This window comes from Micropterus dolomieu, linkage group LG07 (genome assembly GCF_021292245.1).
Source record: "Micropterus dolomieu isolate WLL.071019.BEF.003 ecotype Adirondacks linkage group LG07, ASM2129224v1, whole genome shotgun sequence".
NCBI classification, from domain to species: domain Eukaryota; kingdom Metazoa; phylum Chordata; class Actinopteri; order Centrarchiformes; family Centrarchidae; genus Micropterus; species Micropterus dolomieu.
In genome coordinates this window covers 2,161,484-2,178,898 of record NC_060156.1, presented here as the reverse complement: position 1 = coordinate 2,178,898, position 17,415 = coordinate 2,161,484, and the positions used below count along the sequence as shown (strand labels likewise).

The following is a 17,415-nucleotide window of genomic DNA, read 5'->3' as shown; positions in this document are numbered from 1 at the left end:
ACTGTGCAGCTACTGTCTAAATGCATACGCATAAACAGAATTGCTCACATACAGTAAAACCTATAAACATAAAGCATTCTTGTATTGCACCTATATGCCAGGTTTAATACATGCATGAAAAAACATACATCTGAGAGCACTTCCACTTTCTCCCTACCAAATAAAGCAAATCCATAATGCGGGAGGGTTTGCTGTGAAACAGCACAGCGCAGCCGACACTTGGGACAGCCAGGCGCTCAAATAACAGACAGGCAGCAGCTCTTTCCCCCCCTCTAACAACCACACTTCTTACCTGAAACACTGCGGTGGCCATCCTGTCTGTCGGTGTGAGTGTGTGTTTGTGTGTGTGCGTGTTGTTCTCTCTTTCACTCTTCGGCGCTCTCTGTCCGGCTGGTGTTCCTGGTGTTTTAGTGCTGCATTGTCCTTTCCCTTTCCCCCCTCTGTGCAGCAGAGAGGTTGTCCCTGCTCTCCGACCAGATGGCTAAAGCTAAATCCACTCACTGTTACCTTGGTGCAGCGCGGAGCCGGAGGAGTGTACAAGTGTGTGTGTGTGTGTGTGTCAGAGAGAGAGTTGGTGTGTGTGTTTCAGGCTTCGGGCTGATAGGTCTGGCTAGTCTCTCCCTCTCTCACTCCTCCTCCAAGAAAATGAGCATAAAAATGTCTAAAGAGTCTTTATGTGAGTGTGGAGAAGTGCAGCCAAAGGCAAATCTTAACATCCCACAACTGGAAACGGCGCAGTGCAGCACTCTGCGCTGAATAAGCAGGCAAAGTCTGGCTACGGGCTATAGCTGTTTCCCTCTCTTTCTCTGCCTGGGTTTTCTCCTCCCTCTTGTTCAGTCCATTTTCACCCTCCTCCCAAACGGGGAGACACATGAGTAACGAGAAAGGAGAAAAAATATACTGGACTGAATTTCCCAGGGAGATCAGGGAAAACGGGACATTAGCTCGGGAGTCGGGAAACAAAAGCGCAGCTCTTTTCTTTCTCTGTGTCACCGTCTTTCTCCCTCTTCCACACACACATACACACACTCCTTCCTCACAAGCTCATTCTTCATTCTCTCCTTGTTATCAGCTTCTCAAGTTACAGGTTAAATATGAGTAACCCCCCCCCCTCACACCCCACCCGCCTTTTCTGTCTTTTTACCTCGCCGTCTGACTCTCTCTCTCACACACACACACACTCACCCTACAGCTGCAACGTGAGAGAAAGTACCATGAATGAATCCATTGACTTCACAGCAACTCCAAAGTCAAACAGCGTCAACAGCAGCGTGGAGATACGTGCTTATCAGTCAGCAGCTCAGTAAGCCTTTTAACTCACAACAGCAATAAATCATTTGATTCCAAGAGTTCAACTCTGACTTAACGTGCTTATATAATGAGATATGAATGTGAATTCAAGATTAAAAACTGTACATATGCACAACATTGTAGAGTACAGTACATTACAGTCAGCCAGTTGAAGACGACTGCTGAGGACTCTTTGATTGATGTCCTTTTAATTAATTCCTATGGGCTAATCAAGGGGAAATCAAGGGGGTATGCATAATATACGTATTGATAACAAGGTTGTTCAAAATGTTACAAAGAAAATTTGCTTCCTGATTTGAGCAAGTTTAGGGGGTTGGCAAATGCCCCTCTTCTGGTGACGCTGCTGTGAAATTTGCAATGACACCAAAGCAGCTGGTTCACTGCTTGAACTGACACTCAGTCACCAGATGACTTACAGTGAAACAGTAACTGCAGCTGTCAAGTTCGGGAAACACAGAGATCAAAACGTTTACAAGAACTCCAGAGAAATTAGGCTCAAATGACGCATGGCTGCCTATTAAACTTGTCATTGTTGTGTGGTCAGCGTTCACGTTCGCGAGTAACATTCAACTGTTCTCTTGACAAATCCAATAGATGAAATTTAGAAATATCAAATGATGTGATGCATATTAGAGGAGCTGGAGTGTAATCTATTGATTTGGATATAACCCCTCAAACCAGCAACATGTCCTGTTGCTATGTTCAACAGTCAGTCAAAAATATAAACTACGGCTGAACGATTCATCGTTTTCAAATCGAAATTGCGATTTGAAAGAACGCGATTAACTAATTGTGAAGACGGCGATTAAAATGTACATTTTACAGCAACAAATGAAACTAGAGGAAAACGTGGGCAAGTCGCGTCAGGCGAACAGATACAGGCAGCGTTTAGCTGCCCGACGTGGTTGACATGTTGTTAATTTGTCCTTTCTTGTGCTTCAACTACGGATAACGGCTCTCTGTGAGCCCGTTTTGATCCGCTCTCTGCAAGCTACTGTTCCCACATGTAGCATTTCAGAATAAGAGCGTTTTGTCTGTCTTATTTTGCTGACTTGTTCAGATTTTGTTGATTTGTTTGGTTGTCCTACTTGTTTCCTTGAAGTAGGCTACGTAGTTAAATGGATTATTAATTAATTGTGAGTCTGCACAGGGAGTTTTATTTGCTTGACACGGCTTCTGTCAAAAATAGACTGGCAGTGAATATTGAACTTGAGCTAATCTTTAGCTGAAAAAAACAACAATGCAAATCGAATCGTAATCGCGATATCAGGCAGAAAAACCGCAATTAGATTTTCTCCCCAAATCGTTCAGCCTCAGTCTATACCATTTAACCGTTTAGCTCTGGAAAGCCAGGCACATGGTTTGTCCATGTTGAAAGCGTTTTGTAGTTTGAAAACATTTGGCAGCAGAGGCGTTAGAGCAGCAACGTCGCTGAGATCTGTGAGATCCGTGTCTGTGTTTAGCTGGTACATTCAAAGGAAAGGGACAGTGCTTGGGATCGCTAATTTACTCTCCAACTGACAACATGTTAATGACTCAACCTCCATCTTAAATGAGGTAAATGGCCCTGCATTAAAAGCCATAGCGGAGTCATTTCTTGGGTGTCCTTTGCCAGCATTCAGCTGCAAAGAAAACACCGTGTCTGTTTCTGTAATGCTTCAAGCAGCTGCTGCTGGATATGAAGGCCGATGAGAACACTGAGACAGAAACAATGAGCCGAAAGACACTACAAAGCCTCCTTTCACATTATAGATAATAACTGAATCCTTTGTTAATACAGAATTATGGATTAGAGCAGCTTAGAAAGACTGGCGTTACTCACACCTGGAATCTTTCAGTGTTATTCACTGCTGTCGTAAATAAGGTCATACTGAGAATACCGAGCTTCTTATTATAGCTAGTGTGCTGAAAAGTCTTGTTGGTGTGTGATGTGGTGCCGTAAAGAATTACGCCGTTCTTGCAACAGGTTTCCTGCACGGGATTTCCATGCTACATTGTGAAACACCACAAGTCAGTGTACCATCAAAATGATTTGTTATTTTAAGAAAAAATTACTACATAATGTTGCCTTAAAGTACAATAAATGTTCCAGCATTTTAATTTGTTACCACAAACTCAGCAGCTATTATCCAGTAGCAGACAAAGGGACATTGCTGAGGAATGTGTACAAATTTGTAGCGCATTAAGTATTATGCCTCAACATGGAAAGAATGGCCGCTGTCTTTGATGTTGCTCAGAAGTAATTACACGGACGGTAGATCTAAAAGTTACACCTTTAGCTGAAGCAGTGTTCACCAGATGTCGGCTCTGTAAGTGTTACTTAATTTGCAATTAATGACAAGGGCAAGGAAGGAAGGGAGGGCTGCCAGAGAGGAGACATGTGGTTTACAGTAACAAAACAACATGCTTGTTTCTGTGAGATGCACACCTTTAATGTAGGGACCAGGCTGAACTGTGGGAAGCAGGAATTCCCCTTGTTTTTTGGTGTCTGTGTTTGTCCATGTGGGTATGAGTTACTGTGCTTAGAGCTTCGTGTTGCCACACACCCTGCAATACAATAACGCATACAAACAGTTATGTTTCTGTGTGTTAGGGATTGTAAAGCATGGGATAGTTTTCTACCTGTCTTTGATGCTAATATATTTCTCTTAGTCTGGTCTATTTCCTGTGTCCTCGCTTTTATTACCTTCGTACTCCCATGACTGCTGCCTCTAATCACAACTATTAGGCCGCATCTTTTATTTTTTACTTTTACCACTGATTTTGTTCTAGCTAGGCCAAGGATTAATAGAATTGGCTTGAGTAAGGCAAAATGTCAAGTAAGTTAGATCACTAAACTATCTGAAATCAGCATGAATCCTTCCTGCACGTGATTGGACAAACGCACCTATCGCTGGGCTGTCACTGTTCAATTTGACTCTTTAACCAGAACAAGTAGTCTTGAGAAAAAGTGACATACATACAGTGGAACAATTCAAATGAAAGATAAACAGAGAATACGACATTAGAGAGAGGGAGACAGCTGTCTGGGTGAAGTAAAGCCTTGTGAGTCTGACTCAGCCTTTCCCAAGCAACAGCAGAGCCTAACGGATCACTGTCCCCCAGCGGCCAGTGGAACTTTTCACCAACGCCCATGCAGCGTGAAGACCACATTTAACATGGATTTCTTTCTCCTGGATGGTCGTGATTAGGCAGCAGGAGCTCTGACACAGTGGAAGCATGTATGGGACGGAACAGTCGTCACATTAAATCAAAAAGCTGGAGATATATGGGTGGAGGACTTGAACAAAAACAGTCTCTGAGCTCCTTGCGCATGTAATGAGGGTGGTCCTTCACTCACAGCTGTTGTAGCGGTCCAGAAAGTAGCGATGCCGGGATGCAGAACAGGGTGCAACTGTTATAAAATGTTTAAAGACAAGTTTCTTAGGGGAATGAAATTAAGCGACTGTATGCTCTACGACGTTATTTCTCTCACATATTCCCTCCATTGCTGTCTCCTGCATACACTTGGCCCATTGTTGACATTCTTTCCAGCTGCTCTTGATTACTCCATCATGTTAAAGGCTGGGCGTTCCTGTTTGTTTTCCCTGCTGTATCTATGCACATGTCGCTACCATGCAGTTACCAAATACATGGCCGTAAGCCACTGCTCGTTGTGTAAGCCAGTCACTCACGCACCGAACCAAGGGGAGCCAACAGATGATTGTTTTTGGCATCTTTTGTTTAGATGTTCAGAGTTAAAGCTGCACTTACCAATATGTTTCTGTGAACGAGGATTAAATGACTATGTGTAATGTAAAAGGTGTTCAACAAACCCACAAAGAATTAACACCCGATCTGCAGTTCCTCTCGATTGTACAGAGCACTTTATCATTGTTCGGCTAATTGTTTTGGTTCAGTCTCACTGCTCTCAAATCCTGATAAAATAAAAATTAGAAACATGATTTCTAATTCAGTAAAAGCTCTAAAATTAGAGCCTATATAATTAATTCAGAGCTTGTGTTGTTGTGTCGTGTTCCAGCAGACGCTTGCGGTCATAAGGAGAAGGGCAGGAAGGCAAGCATGTGTTCTGTCCTGTGACTACTAATTCAATTAGCTTCAGAGCTGTTGGCCGGCTCTGTATTCGATCAGACTAGAAGCTGCGTACAGTACGTAACAGATACCATGGCATTGACCCAAGGGAATATCTTGATTTAGACCCCAACCCATTAATTTAAAGTTTGCCCTCACTCGTTTGTGCCCTCAGTCTGTCATGGTCGATATGACTTGGACTGGGCTTCTGTTTTGTGCACAGGAGTTCACTCCACCACTCCCATTTTTCACTAACTGCAGACCCGCCACCGCATGGAAAAGGAAGGAAGTTGTTAATGTTGTTACTGAGATTCAATACCACGCTGACATCTTTGAAACTTCACTTGAGGTTATGCAATGCCTCCGGTACTTACAGCCAAAGAACAATGTGTTGTGTTTTTCTGTTAATGGTTTTTCTCACTCTCTCCGAGTTATCTACGAGGAAGTTATATTGTATGTAAGTCCCAGAAATGAAAAGTACGCCCTTGTGTAAATGGTAAGCATCAACAGGTTTGAGCACTAAAATACAGTTTTTTAATTGAGAGGGGCTGTACAATTTAAATGATCACATTTCCTGAGGAGTGGAACGACGCCTTACAAATCATATTAAACACTAGACGTAAACTTCGCTGCAGCAGTGACACAGCTTCCGAAGCTTCCAAGTAATGCCAGTGTGATAAATCAGTCCTGTAGCAATGTGTGGTATCTAAAGGAAGTCAGTGGAACAGAGGATGAGCTTTATCATGTTGGTCATAAAGACTTCCTGTGTCATTTCTGTCATATCAACTACAAGTTAACAGGTTTGAGAAAGTTAACCAAAGTATACGAGCTGAAATGTGTTGAGTAATCCATTACTTGATGGACAGGAAACGAATTGACAACAATTTAGATGACTAATTAATTCCGGTTAATCAAGTGAAAAGAACCCACAGTCATGCTAGGAGGTAAGGCTGCACTTAGACACAGTGCTAAATGCTAATGCATGCACGCTAACAGGCTCACAATACAAATGCTAACATGTTCAGCAGGTATATTGTTTACTAAGTTTGCCATCTTAGTTTAGCGTGTTAGCATGCTAACATGCTAATTAGCACTTAACAAAGGACAGCTGAGGCTGATGGAACTCATTTAGCTAGACTAGAGGAAAAGTCAGAGAACATCCAAGGTCAGGAGGAGTCATCCTCTACTGACCACAGGTGTCTGTCAAAACATTTAATGGCAATCCATCCAGGCGTGATATTTCAACCTGAACCAAAGTGGTGGACCAACACACCTAAAAATGCCAAACATTCCCTGATTTCAGCTTCTCAATTATGAGAATATGTTGTTTTTGATGTTTTAGATCATTGTAAATTTTTGGACTGACAAAAATATCATTCTGAATACATCTAAGATTAGGGTTAAGCTAAACAATTGAGCAAATAGAATATGAATAAAGGGATTCAGATCAGCATTCAAGAACTGAACTGAATGTACGCTTGCTTTCACTTGGGCTTTAACCCAGGTCTTGGAGTTGAAGCATGTTCTCTTTAAAGGCTGACACTTTGGGCATACAGTTCCCGTAGAACAGACAGCTCCTGTAACCTTCCACCGTTATACTGTAAATTCAAGCCATGTCCAACAGGTATGGGGAAGGCCAGCTGCAAAACTGATGTTCTCTCTCAAAAACTCCCCTCATGTGTGGATACAGGTGTTTAGATGTGTCAAAGAGCTGGAGGCAATAAACAGTATGAGATAGATGGTCTGCCTTATTCTCAGCCCACCAAGGACTTTAATCTTTTAAAGCTCAGAAATGTTAAAAATGTCCAGAAACAGTTTCCACTGACATGTACAGAGTGCCAAAATGACTGCTTGTTTAAACACAGTGGTATGTACTTTTATCCAGAAACGTCCTGGAAAGGAGAACGCTTGGTTAATCAATCACAAATGTACAGGTGTGTCCACAACCAGAGACGCACATTAAAATGATTATAAATTCCATTTAAAGTCTATTTTTTAATTTGTGAGTGAGCGAAGAACCAGTGTTATTAAAATTGTTACCACTTTCAGCAGTATAAAAAGGAGCAACTTGCAGCTTTTCACTTGGCAAACGTGACGAGCAAAGTGAGGACATATCCATCAGCAAGCTGCAAGCAACACATCTCTGACTGCAGCATGTTGTGCTCAACGAAAGGAACTAAAAGGGGTCACAAATAACAAATCTGAAATAACAAAAAACACACATTGGAGGCTAGCCAGCACAAAGAAACATGCGGTTTTCCCCCAGACCTTCAAAACATGTATTCTGAGAATTTCAGGAGCTGGGAAAAATGAAAACAAATGCTTCATCATTTTGGAGCAGAGAATGAAAAACTAGTGGAGTGAGAGTGTGTTCATGTCCTTCAACTCTGCTTTCCCGGACCTCCTTCCTCATTAACTGTGGAACATGGTAGTTTCCTTCTCAAAACACACTTGACAGGCAACAAAGGATCAGTGGAATCCAATAGGTTGAACTCAGCACCTCAGCTTATTCCTGACTTTAAGTGCCAGCAACCCACTAGAGTCTGACCGCTGTATCAGTGGGGCTGATGGTGTAGCCAATTTCAGCTTATCAGACACAGAGCATAGTGTTGTGTTGGTTGTATTTGTGTTGGCTGATATATAACAATAAACTGCAGTATGGACTTGCCAAAAGAGTAGCAATAAATAAAGAATAAATAAATAAATAATAGTTACTGGTGACAGTAAATATCAAAAAGTTTTCATATTGAACTCTAGGCTTGCCCACACCATGCACAGCGTTATGTAATGTCTATTATAATTAAGTATAGTATTAATGCTACTGATACTGAACAATTAATTGGATTTGCGATATTATCACAATGGGCTGCAATTACACATGCAATTACAATCACATGACACGCCAGAGTAAGCAGTCTGCAGAAGCATCAACTTCTCACGCTGTACCTTCACTTATAATCTAAAGTTTTACCTTTTCTTAACGCTCTGACAGCAGTACAGTGGAAAAGGTGCAGACATCCTGCCACTGTGTTTTCCATAAAGAGGTGAAGTTTGAGCATGAAGATATGTGAAAGAGTCGAGGGGATAGAAATCACAGGTAGGGTCTTCATACATTATGTAGGAAGGATTTGGGGAAATTGAGCGTGAAATCTCTCTTCTCTCAGCTTCCAGGGCGATCTAATATGCTTCCCCTCTGGCTCGTTCCCGTCATCACACAGGAGGTGAAATCTTCCTGACAAGATTTAAAGCATTTTTCACATCCAGTTGTGAGCATACACATGTGTTCACATACACAGGTCTGACCATTTGGTTGCAGTTGCCAGGTTAAATATGTGCCACATATTAGTCTTATCTCGAGACAGAGATTTATAACTGTAGTGTGTGCTTGGGATAACTGTCCCAGCTAAGAGTTATCATCAGGAGTTTAGATTCCTAACTTGTAAGATCATACTGTATATAACGGACAGTAGGTACAAAGAAGCTTTATCTGGCTTTTAAAATAAATAATAATAATAAAAATGTATCAGACGGTCTTGCAGGCCCGACTGAGTGCAGATAACGATCAAGCTGGACCCTGTCGTGGTCACTCCCTTGTTTTTCATCTCAGGCTTGTTAGCAAATTACTTCCTGCCAAAGCTATGACATTTTTAGTTGAAATGTTTAGAAAAGGAAATGCTGCTGTGATTTTTGGAGATGGAAAGTTTCAGTTTATCTCTCTCTCTCTCTCTATATATATATATATAGACACTGGGAGTATATTCTGGGCTCCTTTAATATCTCCTCCCACAATTCTAACTTGTGACTTCCTGAACTTGCATGATAAAAGTATGCAGCCTTCTCTTTGGTACCTCACACATCTGTTCTTCAAAACAGCAAGAAAAAATAGAGTGGGTTAATACTGTAAGTAGCTGTGTGTTAAATCATGTCAAGAATCAAGAAAATTCATGTCAAAAAAAAAAAAAAAAAAAACTGTTGTTGCTGATGATGAAGACGATAATGATGTTTCTACGCACGAGAAAAATGGTGAATGCTGCAAATTCCTAAATCACTCGTACATGGCATATAAGAAAGAATCGGTTGGCATGAATGAGGCTCATTGTGTCAAATAGAAATATAATATAATAATATATCATATCGAACATATTGATTTTTAGAATTCAGCAGTGACGGCAACAATATACCCCTCACCCTGAATAATCCGCAGAGCTCACAGGGAACAGTTTTCATTGCAACTAGTCCATATGAAAACTGACAGCATCTTCTGACCATTATTCACAGTAACGGGGGGCACACTTGACTTCACTTTTTAATGGTGGAAATATTGTTTTTCGGATACACCTGGGTAAATAAAAAAATATTATGCATGCCGAGATAGCACCATAGGTAAGTGAGAAAATATGTTTGGTTTTTGTCACTTTGGTGAACCCGTTCATTAAACCTTCCAAATAACCTTAAATAACCTTCCAAACCGGCACTTTCAGTTGTGACAAGTGAGAAAGCTGGGCTGGTTGGGCCATTTTGTTTGATAACTTTGCCCTAGGGGCCTGTCCTGCATGGCTTGCCAAAGCCCCCACCTCATACTTAGCATGGCCCATCTGCCCTGCACTCCTGGCATTTCCTGTGAGTAAAAGAGGGACTGGGCAAAGCTGGCAAGTAGCACCCATTTCAGTAATGGATACCAGATGAAGGGTGTGTATATACGTACATAGGTGAACATATGTACTGTGTGTGTGTGTGTGTGCAAATCCTCCTTAAACCTCACATGGCTGTTGTACCTTTACACACACAACATTCCCTCTTTTAACAACCCTGCAGGAGCTTCAGCTTCATCTGTTTTCCCTCCCATTTTCTTCTACGTGCTCTTTGCCTTTCCAAAACAAGATATATCAAGCGACGGCTTCATCCAGAGGTCTTTTATTTTTAGACGCAGGGCGATCTCCAAGACCCAAGAGTTTATCCAATATAAACACATTCTGGTACAAAGAGCACTTGTTTAGACATTCTTAAGATTTTTTTTTGCAGAACATAAACTCCCCAGACTCCACCTACCCCAGCATCTGCATGTACATACACTAACTCACACACACATACACGTACAGAAGAGTAGCTGACTCCACCTAAAACATGATATTTCCTTCTGATAAGCTCACATGGATTTTAAAGGGCAAGTTAAGATTGTGTAGGAGATTTTCTCCTGTTCTTTTCCATGTGGAAAGCAACACACATCTGATACATAAAACCATGAGAAAATCTGCATGTACCTTTCAAACATACCTTTTTTTTAACCCTTATTGTGTCTTTGGGTGTGATTTTATTTTTATTTATTAATCAAAATGGCTTACCTTGACTTCACACTTCTTGTGGCAAGCTATTCGGCACACTAGAGAAGACAGAAGAAAAAAGAAAATGAAATTAACGCCACAGTTCAGAAAAAATCTCTTAAACATAGTGGGGAAATCCAACCACTGTGGTCCAGGATGAATCATGACATTGAGTAGTTGTCAAAGGGGTATGAAAAAGCAAGAGGTTTATTCAAATTCCACAGAGTGTTTGTTCCGTGGTGAAAGTCAAATATCATCTGCTGTTAGCAACAGCAATTCTGCCCAACGTCTGGACACTGGCTCCCTATTAACTTCTTAATTCATTATTCTGAAAGACTGATGTTCTTTCTGATTCTGATCAGAGTGCCTTTGCATCCAACATCCAACATAAAACAGTAAAGTCAATGATAACATGTCGGTCTCTCTGCCTAAACTGCTCTAATGCACGACAAGCTTCAATATCTTTTATTCACCACACCAGAACAGAGCTTTACAGACAGCTGCACAGATGTTCCACACAGATTCTTATCAAGACAATACAGACAAAACTCAACTGTACATAATAAAGAAACCATAACTTCCCTTTCACTTGTAACACGCCACATTGTTTTCCAGACTAAACAACTTTCAATCAAGTGAATAATTTAAGATATTTTGCCTTTCTCTCTTGTGCACACATACGATGGTGGACTATTGTACTGTATGTGTGTCATATGTTGACAATCTTTAACATTAGCTAAACAGAACTAAACTAATGTCTTCAGTTTTGCATGTATACAGTCTTAAACCAATATTTTGGACAAAGATACATTTTCGACCTGATGAGGACAAATCACGGGATCGCGGTTCCACCATGTGTTAGAGCAGCATCTATTGTCCTGTAGAAATGATCAGTAATCAACTATGGTAATAAACTAAATAATGGTGGACATTCACAGTACATTTACTGCAACAATACATTCAATGCATTTGAAAATATTTCTATTTATTGTATAGTTTAGTATATACACCATAGTATAGTACAATTTTCCTATTTTCTTATTGAATTGTTGAAATTTTATTTATCCACCACATGATTACACACTCTTTTTAATGACGAAATGTGCTTAAATTATAAAACACAGAATTCTTAAAAATTAAAATAGAAAACACGTAATTTGGGGGAAAGAATTAACAGAATCTGGAAAAAATTAAAACGGATTTCATAGGGCCTTAGATCAAGGTTATTACTATTCACAGTGTGGGAAATATAAATGGCAAAATTTCAACCTAAATTCAAACCAAATGTCATGGCAATTCATCAATAGTTGTTATGACATTTCACTCAAAACCAAGAAGATGTCAAAAATACTAAAAAAAGAAGGAATGTGTGTAAATTAGTATGTCGAAACCAAATTTGCTGGTATTTGACTGGAAAGTTTTAAACTCTGGCCTGCTAGTGGTGACAGATGGACTGTCAAGGGATCAACAAAAGGAGTCAGGTGCACCTTGCAGGATTTAAATTTTTGACAATAGATTTTTGGACACTTGGGGGGAAGTGGAAATAAGATGTAAATACTTCACTGATGCTGCAAATCATCACATCATAAGTTATTATGTTGAACAGATCAAGCTAACAGCTTCCTGTTTACACGTCCAGCAAATAGGCTACACCGCAACATTAGCATTTATTTGGAGTCAACTGGCCAAGTGGCAAATATAAGTCCAATAGTCGCTCAACTTCTGGGAAAACTTTCTGGCTCTTTTGCTGCTGAATGGTCCACTATGTTCACAAGCTAGTTGCTAACATTGTCTGTCTGCCGTTTGGTGCTGGCATGCTTGCTTTGGCAGGAAACAACGCTGATGAGAGAAATGAACCAAAACAGTACAATTATTCCTGAAAGACGATATGTAGCTCTGTGAAACTGAAGGGAACTGCAAATCAGGTAGTAATTGTCTGTGGGTTCGTCACAACAACTGACCCTTTTCACATACAAGTAGTTATGTGATCAGTTATTTATAGAAAAATGTTGTTTATATATATACAGTATCTCACAAAAGTGAGTACACCCCTCACATTTTAGTAAATATTTGATTATATCTTTTCATGTGACAACATTAAAGAAATGACACTTTGCTCCAGTGTAAAGTAGTGAGTGTGCAGCTTGTATAACAGTGTAAATTTGCGGTCCCCTCAAAATAACACGTCACACAGCCGTTAATGTCTAAACTGCTGGCAACAAAAGTGAGGACACCTCTAAGAGAAAATGGTGTCATGTGACCCGTTAAAATGGAAAATGGAATAAAAAAAAAAAAGCCATGGCCAGGTTATGTAGGAGTCAGTCAGTCATGAGCTGAAAAGAATTCATTAAAAAAAATAGCACAAAATCACACTATATTACAGACAGTGTTCTGCTATTGAATTTCAACAAATGTTTTGCAGCTTCCCTTTTACCCCCAAGTCCTCTCTCTGGACTCCCACTGGGTCTACAAATACGGGTTAATAGGGGAGAGCACCTGGACCAGCGGCTCATAAATTGTCAGATCCCCTCGAAGGACAGCGAATCAAAACACAGCTCAGTGTGCCGAGCGTTAGCCTTCCAAATAAAGAAGACTGTATGCTTTTACTGGAACCCACTACGCTTTATGTAATGAGTTTTTCTTCCTTTCTCCAGACACATTTTTCAAAGCAAGTGTAACATCTATTGTGATTTTAAGTCATTGATATGAATTTGGGAGGGGGCCAGTCCTCACGTTGTGCAAGTAGAGATTATGTCTGTGTTATGTCATCAGTCGTATGCTTCTTAAACACTTTGTTCTCTCTTATGTATATCCCTTTCTTACAGCTAACGTCTGTACAGTTGATGTATTGATGTTGATGTGGCCCAGCAGTCAAATTTGTGCAAATAATGTTCCCTCGGTGCATTCATCAGGCTGATATCTGAATGAATATTTTTGCAACATAAACGAAATGTTGGCACTTTATTTTGGATTACTTCGACTGATTGTTTCAATAACAAGGAGTGCACAACCTGGACCAGAACTTTGAGGCTCACCAGCTACCAGCAGTGCCAACAAGACAAATCCATAAACACAAACTGTTTACAATCATGTTTAAGAGTTTCATCAGTTAGCCTTAAATATTGAAGGCAAGCCTTTCAAGGCTCCCAGACATCAGACTGACTGGTCTGATGAGTTTATTAGCCGAGCTAAATCATTATTAAATCATTTAAAGTTTGTCAAAGACTTGGTTTGTATTTGTTCTTCACTTTTTAAAGTTATATTTATGGTCTTGTCCTTTTAATATTGTTAACTAATCGTTAAGCAACTTTATAGCTTCTTATAAACCTACATAGCCCTTAGCCTGGTTCAAGGTCAAAGGTTAAGTGTTGGGAGCAGCTAGGGGTCAACTAACAGCTACAAGGCCTCGAGTCTTATCCATAAGATATTTATCTTTCTTCTCCTTTTTTCACAGACACCAGCATCGTTCACTCATTTTGAGGAGACTCGTATTTAACCAGCAGCCATGCTTCACTTGACTGACACGTCATTAGGAAAACTCTTCGTTATGGTCATTGTTCGATACACATGAAAAATAAACATTTTTATTAACTTCTACTTCAATAAACTAGTGGACAAGTAGTGTATACATAGTGAAACTAGGAACATTGAGAGGCTTCCTTTTTACAACCAAATGTGTAATTACATCATGGTGCAGTTAGTTTCTATTTAAGCACACACGGGACTATATTTGCACTTGGGGGGGGTAATATTTGAGTCAGTTTGACTTCTTAATTAAAGGCCTTCAAATGTGGGTGGCACCACAAAATCCTACCGGGATACACATTTCTAGTCTTCCAAAAGTACTTGAGTTACCAGGTTCAATCCGAATGGAGTTTTTCTATATAACATGACCCGCATAGTCTATCACAAGATACAGACACCAGACTTTGACAAATATAATAAAACATTATGCTCCGTTTGGAATAACATAGTGTGAATGAGCATTTTCACATTTCTGATTATTTATCCAAAGGCGCCAAAGCATTTTCTCAACCCACAGAGGGGCGTTTAACCTTTTGATGAGGGCCGCAACTATTATTTCCACCTTCATTTTCTATATTTTGTCCTTCATTTTTTAGGATTCAACGAAGAGCTGATTGATTATTTAGCCTATAAAATGTCACAAAATGAAAAATGGCCGTCACAATTTCCAAGAGCTCATGGTGACATCCTCAAACTGGGTTTTTGGAAAATTAAATTTCTTAAAATTGAGTACCGGCAGGGTGCGAATTATACAATGACAACTTTTTCCAGGTCATAAAGGAAACCCAGTACAGCGCAGGTACATGCAAGAGTGAAATAAAATATACTCGCTTATTTAACAAATGTCATCAGTCTGTAGATGATAAATCAAATTCATTACATCAGTTCACGGGTTCCCCACACCAGACAGCAGCTTTTGAGGTCAGCAAGTATTCTAGAGCACTATCATAAAATACAGCCTGCATTATCCTCTCTAATTCCTAATTCTTATAACTTCAAGTTTTAAGTTTCAACTTACTCTTTTTTTAGCAAATACCTCTTTACCTCTTGCTCATGTTGACTGTGAATGCAGCGTAATCTGGGTTCAATAAAGCAGTAGTCAGACATTGTTGGGGAATTGGGAATTGTTGGATCTCTTCCCTGCTCTATATAAAAAAGGGGAATGACGCTACATAAATAAAACTGAAACTGAATAGATTTGAAACAACCAACCTGGATTAAACATTTACCTAGCCAGGTAAAACTCCTGAATTCCAGAGTTAAAGTAAATAACTGCTGTAAAAAGGCTCTATATTTATGTGAAAATGTTTCACTACAATAACTAATCCACTATTTCACTGCTCAGGCCTAAGCACCAGTGTCAGCTGACAATTAGATAAAATATGGATATGGTGGTAATGAAATGACAGGGTGGGCTATCAGCTGGCTCACATCACAAAAGTCATTTTAAGTAAAAGAAAAAAATAATTACAAAACTCTGAAGGTAGGAAAGTTAAATGTATTAAATAAGCTAGATGTGGCTAACTACTGACATTACCTTACAGCGTCTCCACCCGCGTGTGGTGAACTGGACCGGAGCAGCTGCAGCTGCGAGTGATGTTTGCGGACAAGACGTTCACTGAACCTCAAGGTCAGGAAATGGTACGCTCCATTTTAGGGGTGGCTAAAATCACATTATAAGATTCTTGATATAAGGCATGAATATGGTTAATATTAATATATTGTAATATTTACAAATACAGGTATGAAAGACCCCTCTGAACTGTTGTCTTTGGCTCTTCTGCGGGGGGTCCAAGCCTTAATTAGGGGGGGTCCGACCCCCCCAATCCCCCCCGTAATTCAAACCATGAGCACCAGTATTTGGCATTTATGCTTGATAAATACTATTATTACTTATAAAAACTGTCAACAGACTAATCGTTTTGGCCCTTCTTTCACATTTTTTAGAAAACTGTCTTTGAGCTGCATGAGAAGTCCCGAGCCGAACACTGAAAAGAACTGACTTAAGAGTAAAAACAATTCTTGGCTCAAAGCTGTGCTTAAAAGTTAGTTATCAAGCATCATAGTCCTAATTTGAGTGAAGTGTGGGACTAAATCTTAAGTGTCACGACACTTTTGGATGACGATGTAGCCAAGGACCAATCACTTAAGAGAATATTCTCAGATAAATTCACATTGAATGGTGCAATCCCTCAGAGGAGTTTACATTCAACACACATTTGACAATTAAGAATTTTTCAGAAAATACATTATGTACGTAGACTGTGTGCACGTTGGAAATGAAAGGTAAAAAAGTTGATCTTTATGTGAACGCCATTAATTGCACCTACTGCTCCTGGGTCTGCATGGATTGTGCTTGCTTCTGTCGGATTACAATTCGACTTATTGATGGTCATGACGGGCCAAAATCATCAGCTTTTCTGCACAAGGCGTCATCACAACCTTAAACCCGCTGAAGATTATGCCTGCGCTGTCCGACCCCGTCTAATTAAGAGCGCATCGTCAAATAATTCAGAAACATGCTTCCTCTCCTGAAATACTTGCGCATGTCTCTGTCTCCACAGCGCCATCACAAGCCCTCCTGGCAACTCCTAACCACTTGAGATCCTTCTCGAGCTGTCTTAAATAATTGGGAGAGTGAGAGTGATTCTTAGTATTAAATCTGATAACTTGCTTTTATACTTCAGTTTGAAAGTTGGAGTAAATTTCATGAATTCTCTGCACTTAGAGTATCTTGATAAATACCAGCCCTGATGTGTTTGTACCAAGTGCAAGAGAATTTTCCACCACATTTATGATTGTTTTTGTAGAATTAAGACACAGGAGTTAAAGTACACTGAGGCCTGCACAAAGTATTTTTGACATACTAGATAAGTCACATGGAATGCTCTCATAGATGTGACATTCAAACATACTGGGCGGTTTGCTTGATAAGCATAAAAGCCACGTGCGTGGACGATGTCAGGACAATGTCCAGCGCCGTTCTCAGAACGCGAGTCCCCCAGTAAACAACACTCCTGGGCCACACGGGAAGGAGCAGGACTTCCATATTGGGTGTGAACGTGCTGAGCCCAGAGAACTCGGGTTAGGCTTTACCTTGTTAGGAAGTTGGAGCTCTGGAGAATAAACAGAGCAGAAATGTTCCTGGTGGAGGAAGGGAGGGGGGGGGGGGGGCACAGAGCAGTGA

At 40.3% G+C, this 17,415-nt stretch overlaps 1 protein-coding gene across 9 annotated transcripts in view; it reads right to left on the bottom strand.

Annotated features, from left to right (window-relative positions):
- tns1b (tensin 1b) overlaps nucleotides 1-17,415 on the bottom strand; it is a 198,673-nt gene that overhangs the window by 109,674 nt on the left and 71,584 nt on the right. For 8 of the 9 annotated variants that reach the window (XM_046053606.1, XM_046053607.1, XM_046053610.1 and 5 more), the window contains exon 3: nucleotides 10,725-10,762. In XM_046053606.1, coding sequence (XP_045909562.1) covers nucleotides 10,725-10,762 — 38 coding nt within the window. Of the gene's footprint in view, nucleotides 1-292; nucleotides 929-10,724; nucleotides 10,763-17,415 lie in introns of those variants that run through there. The other variant, XM_046053614.1, reaches the window with a different exon arrangement.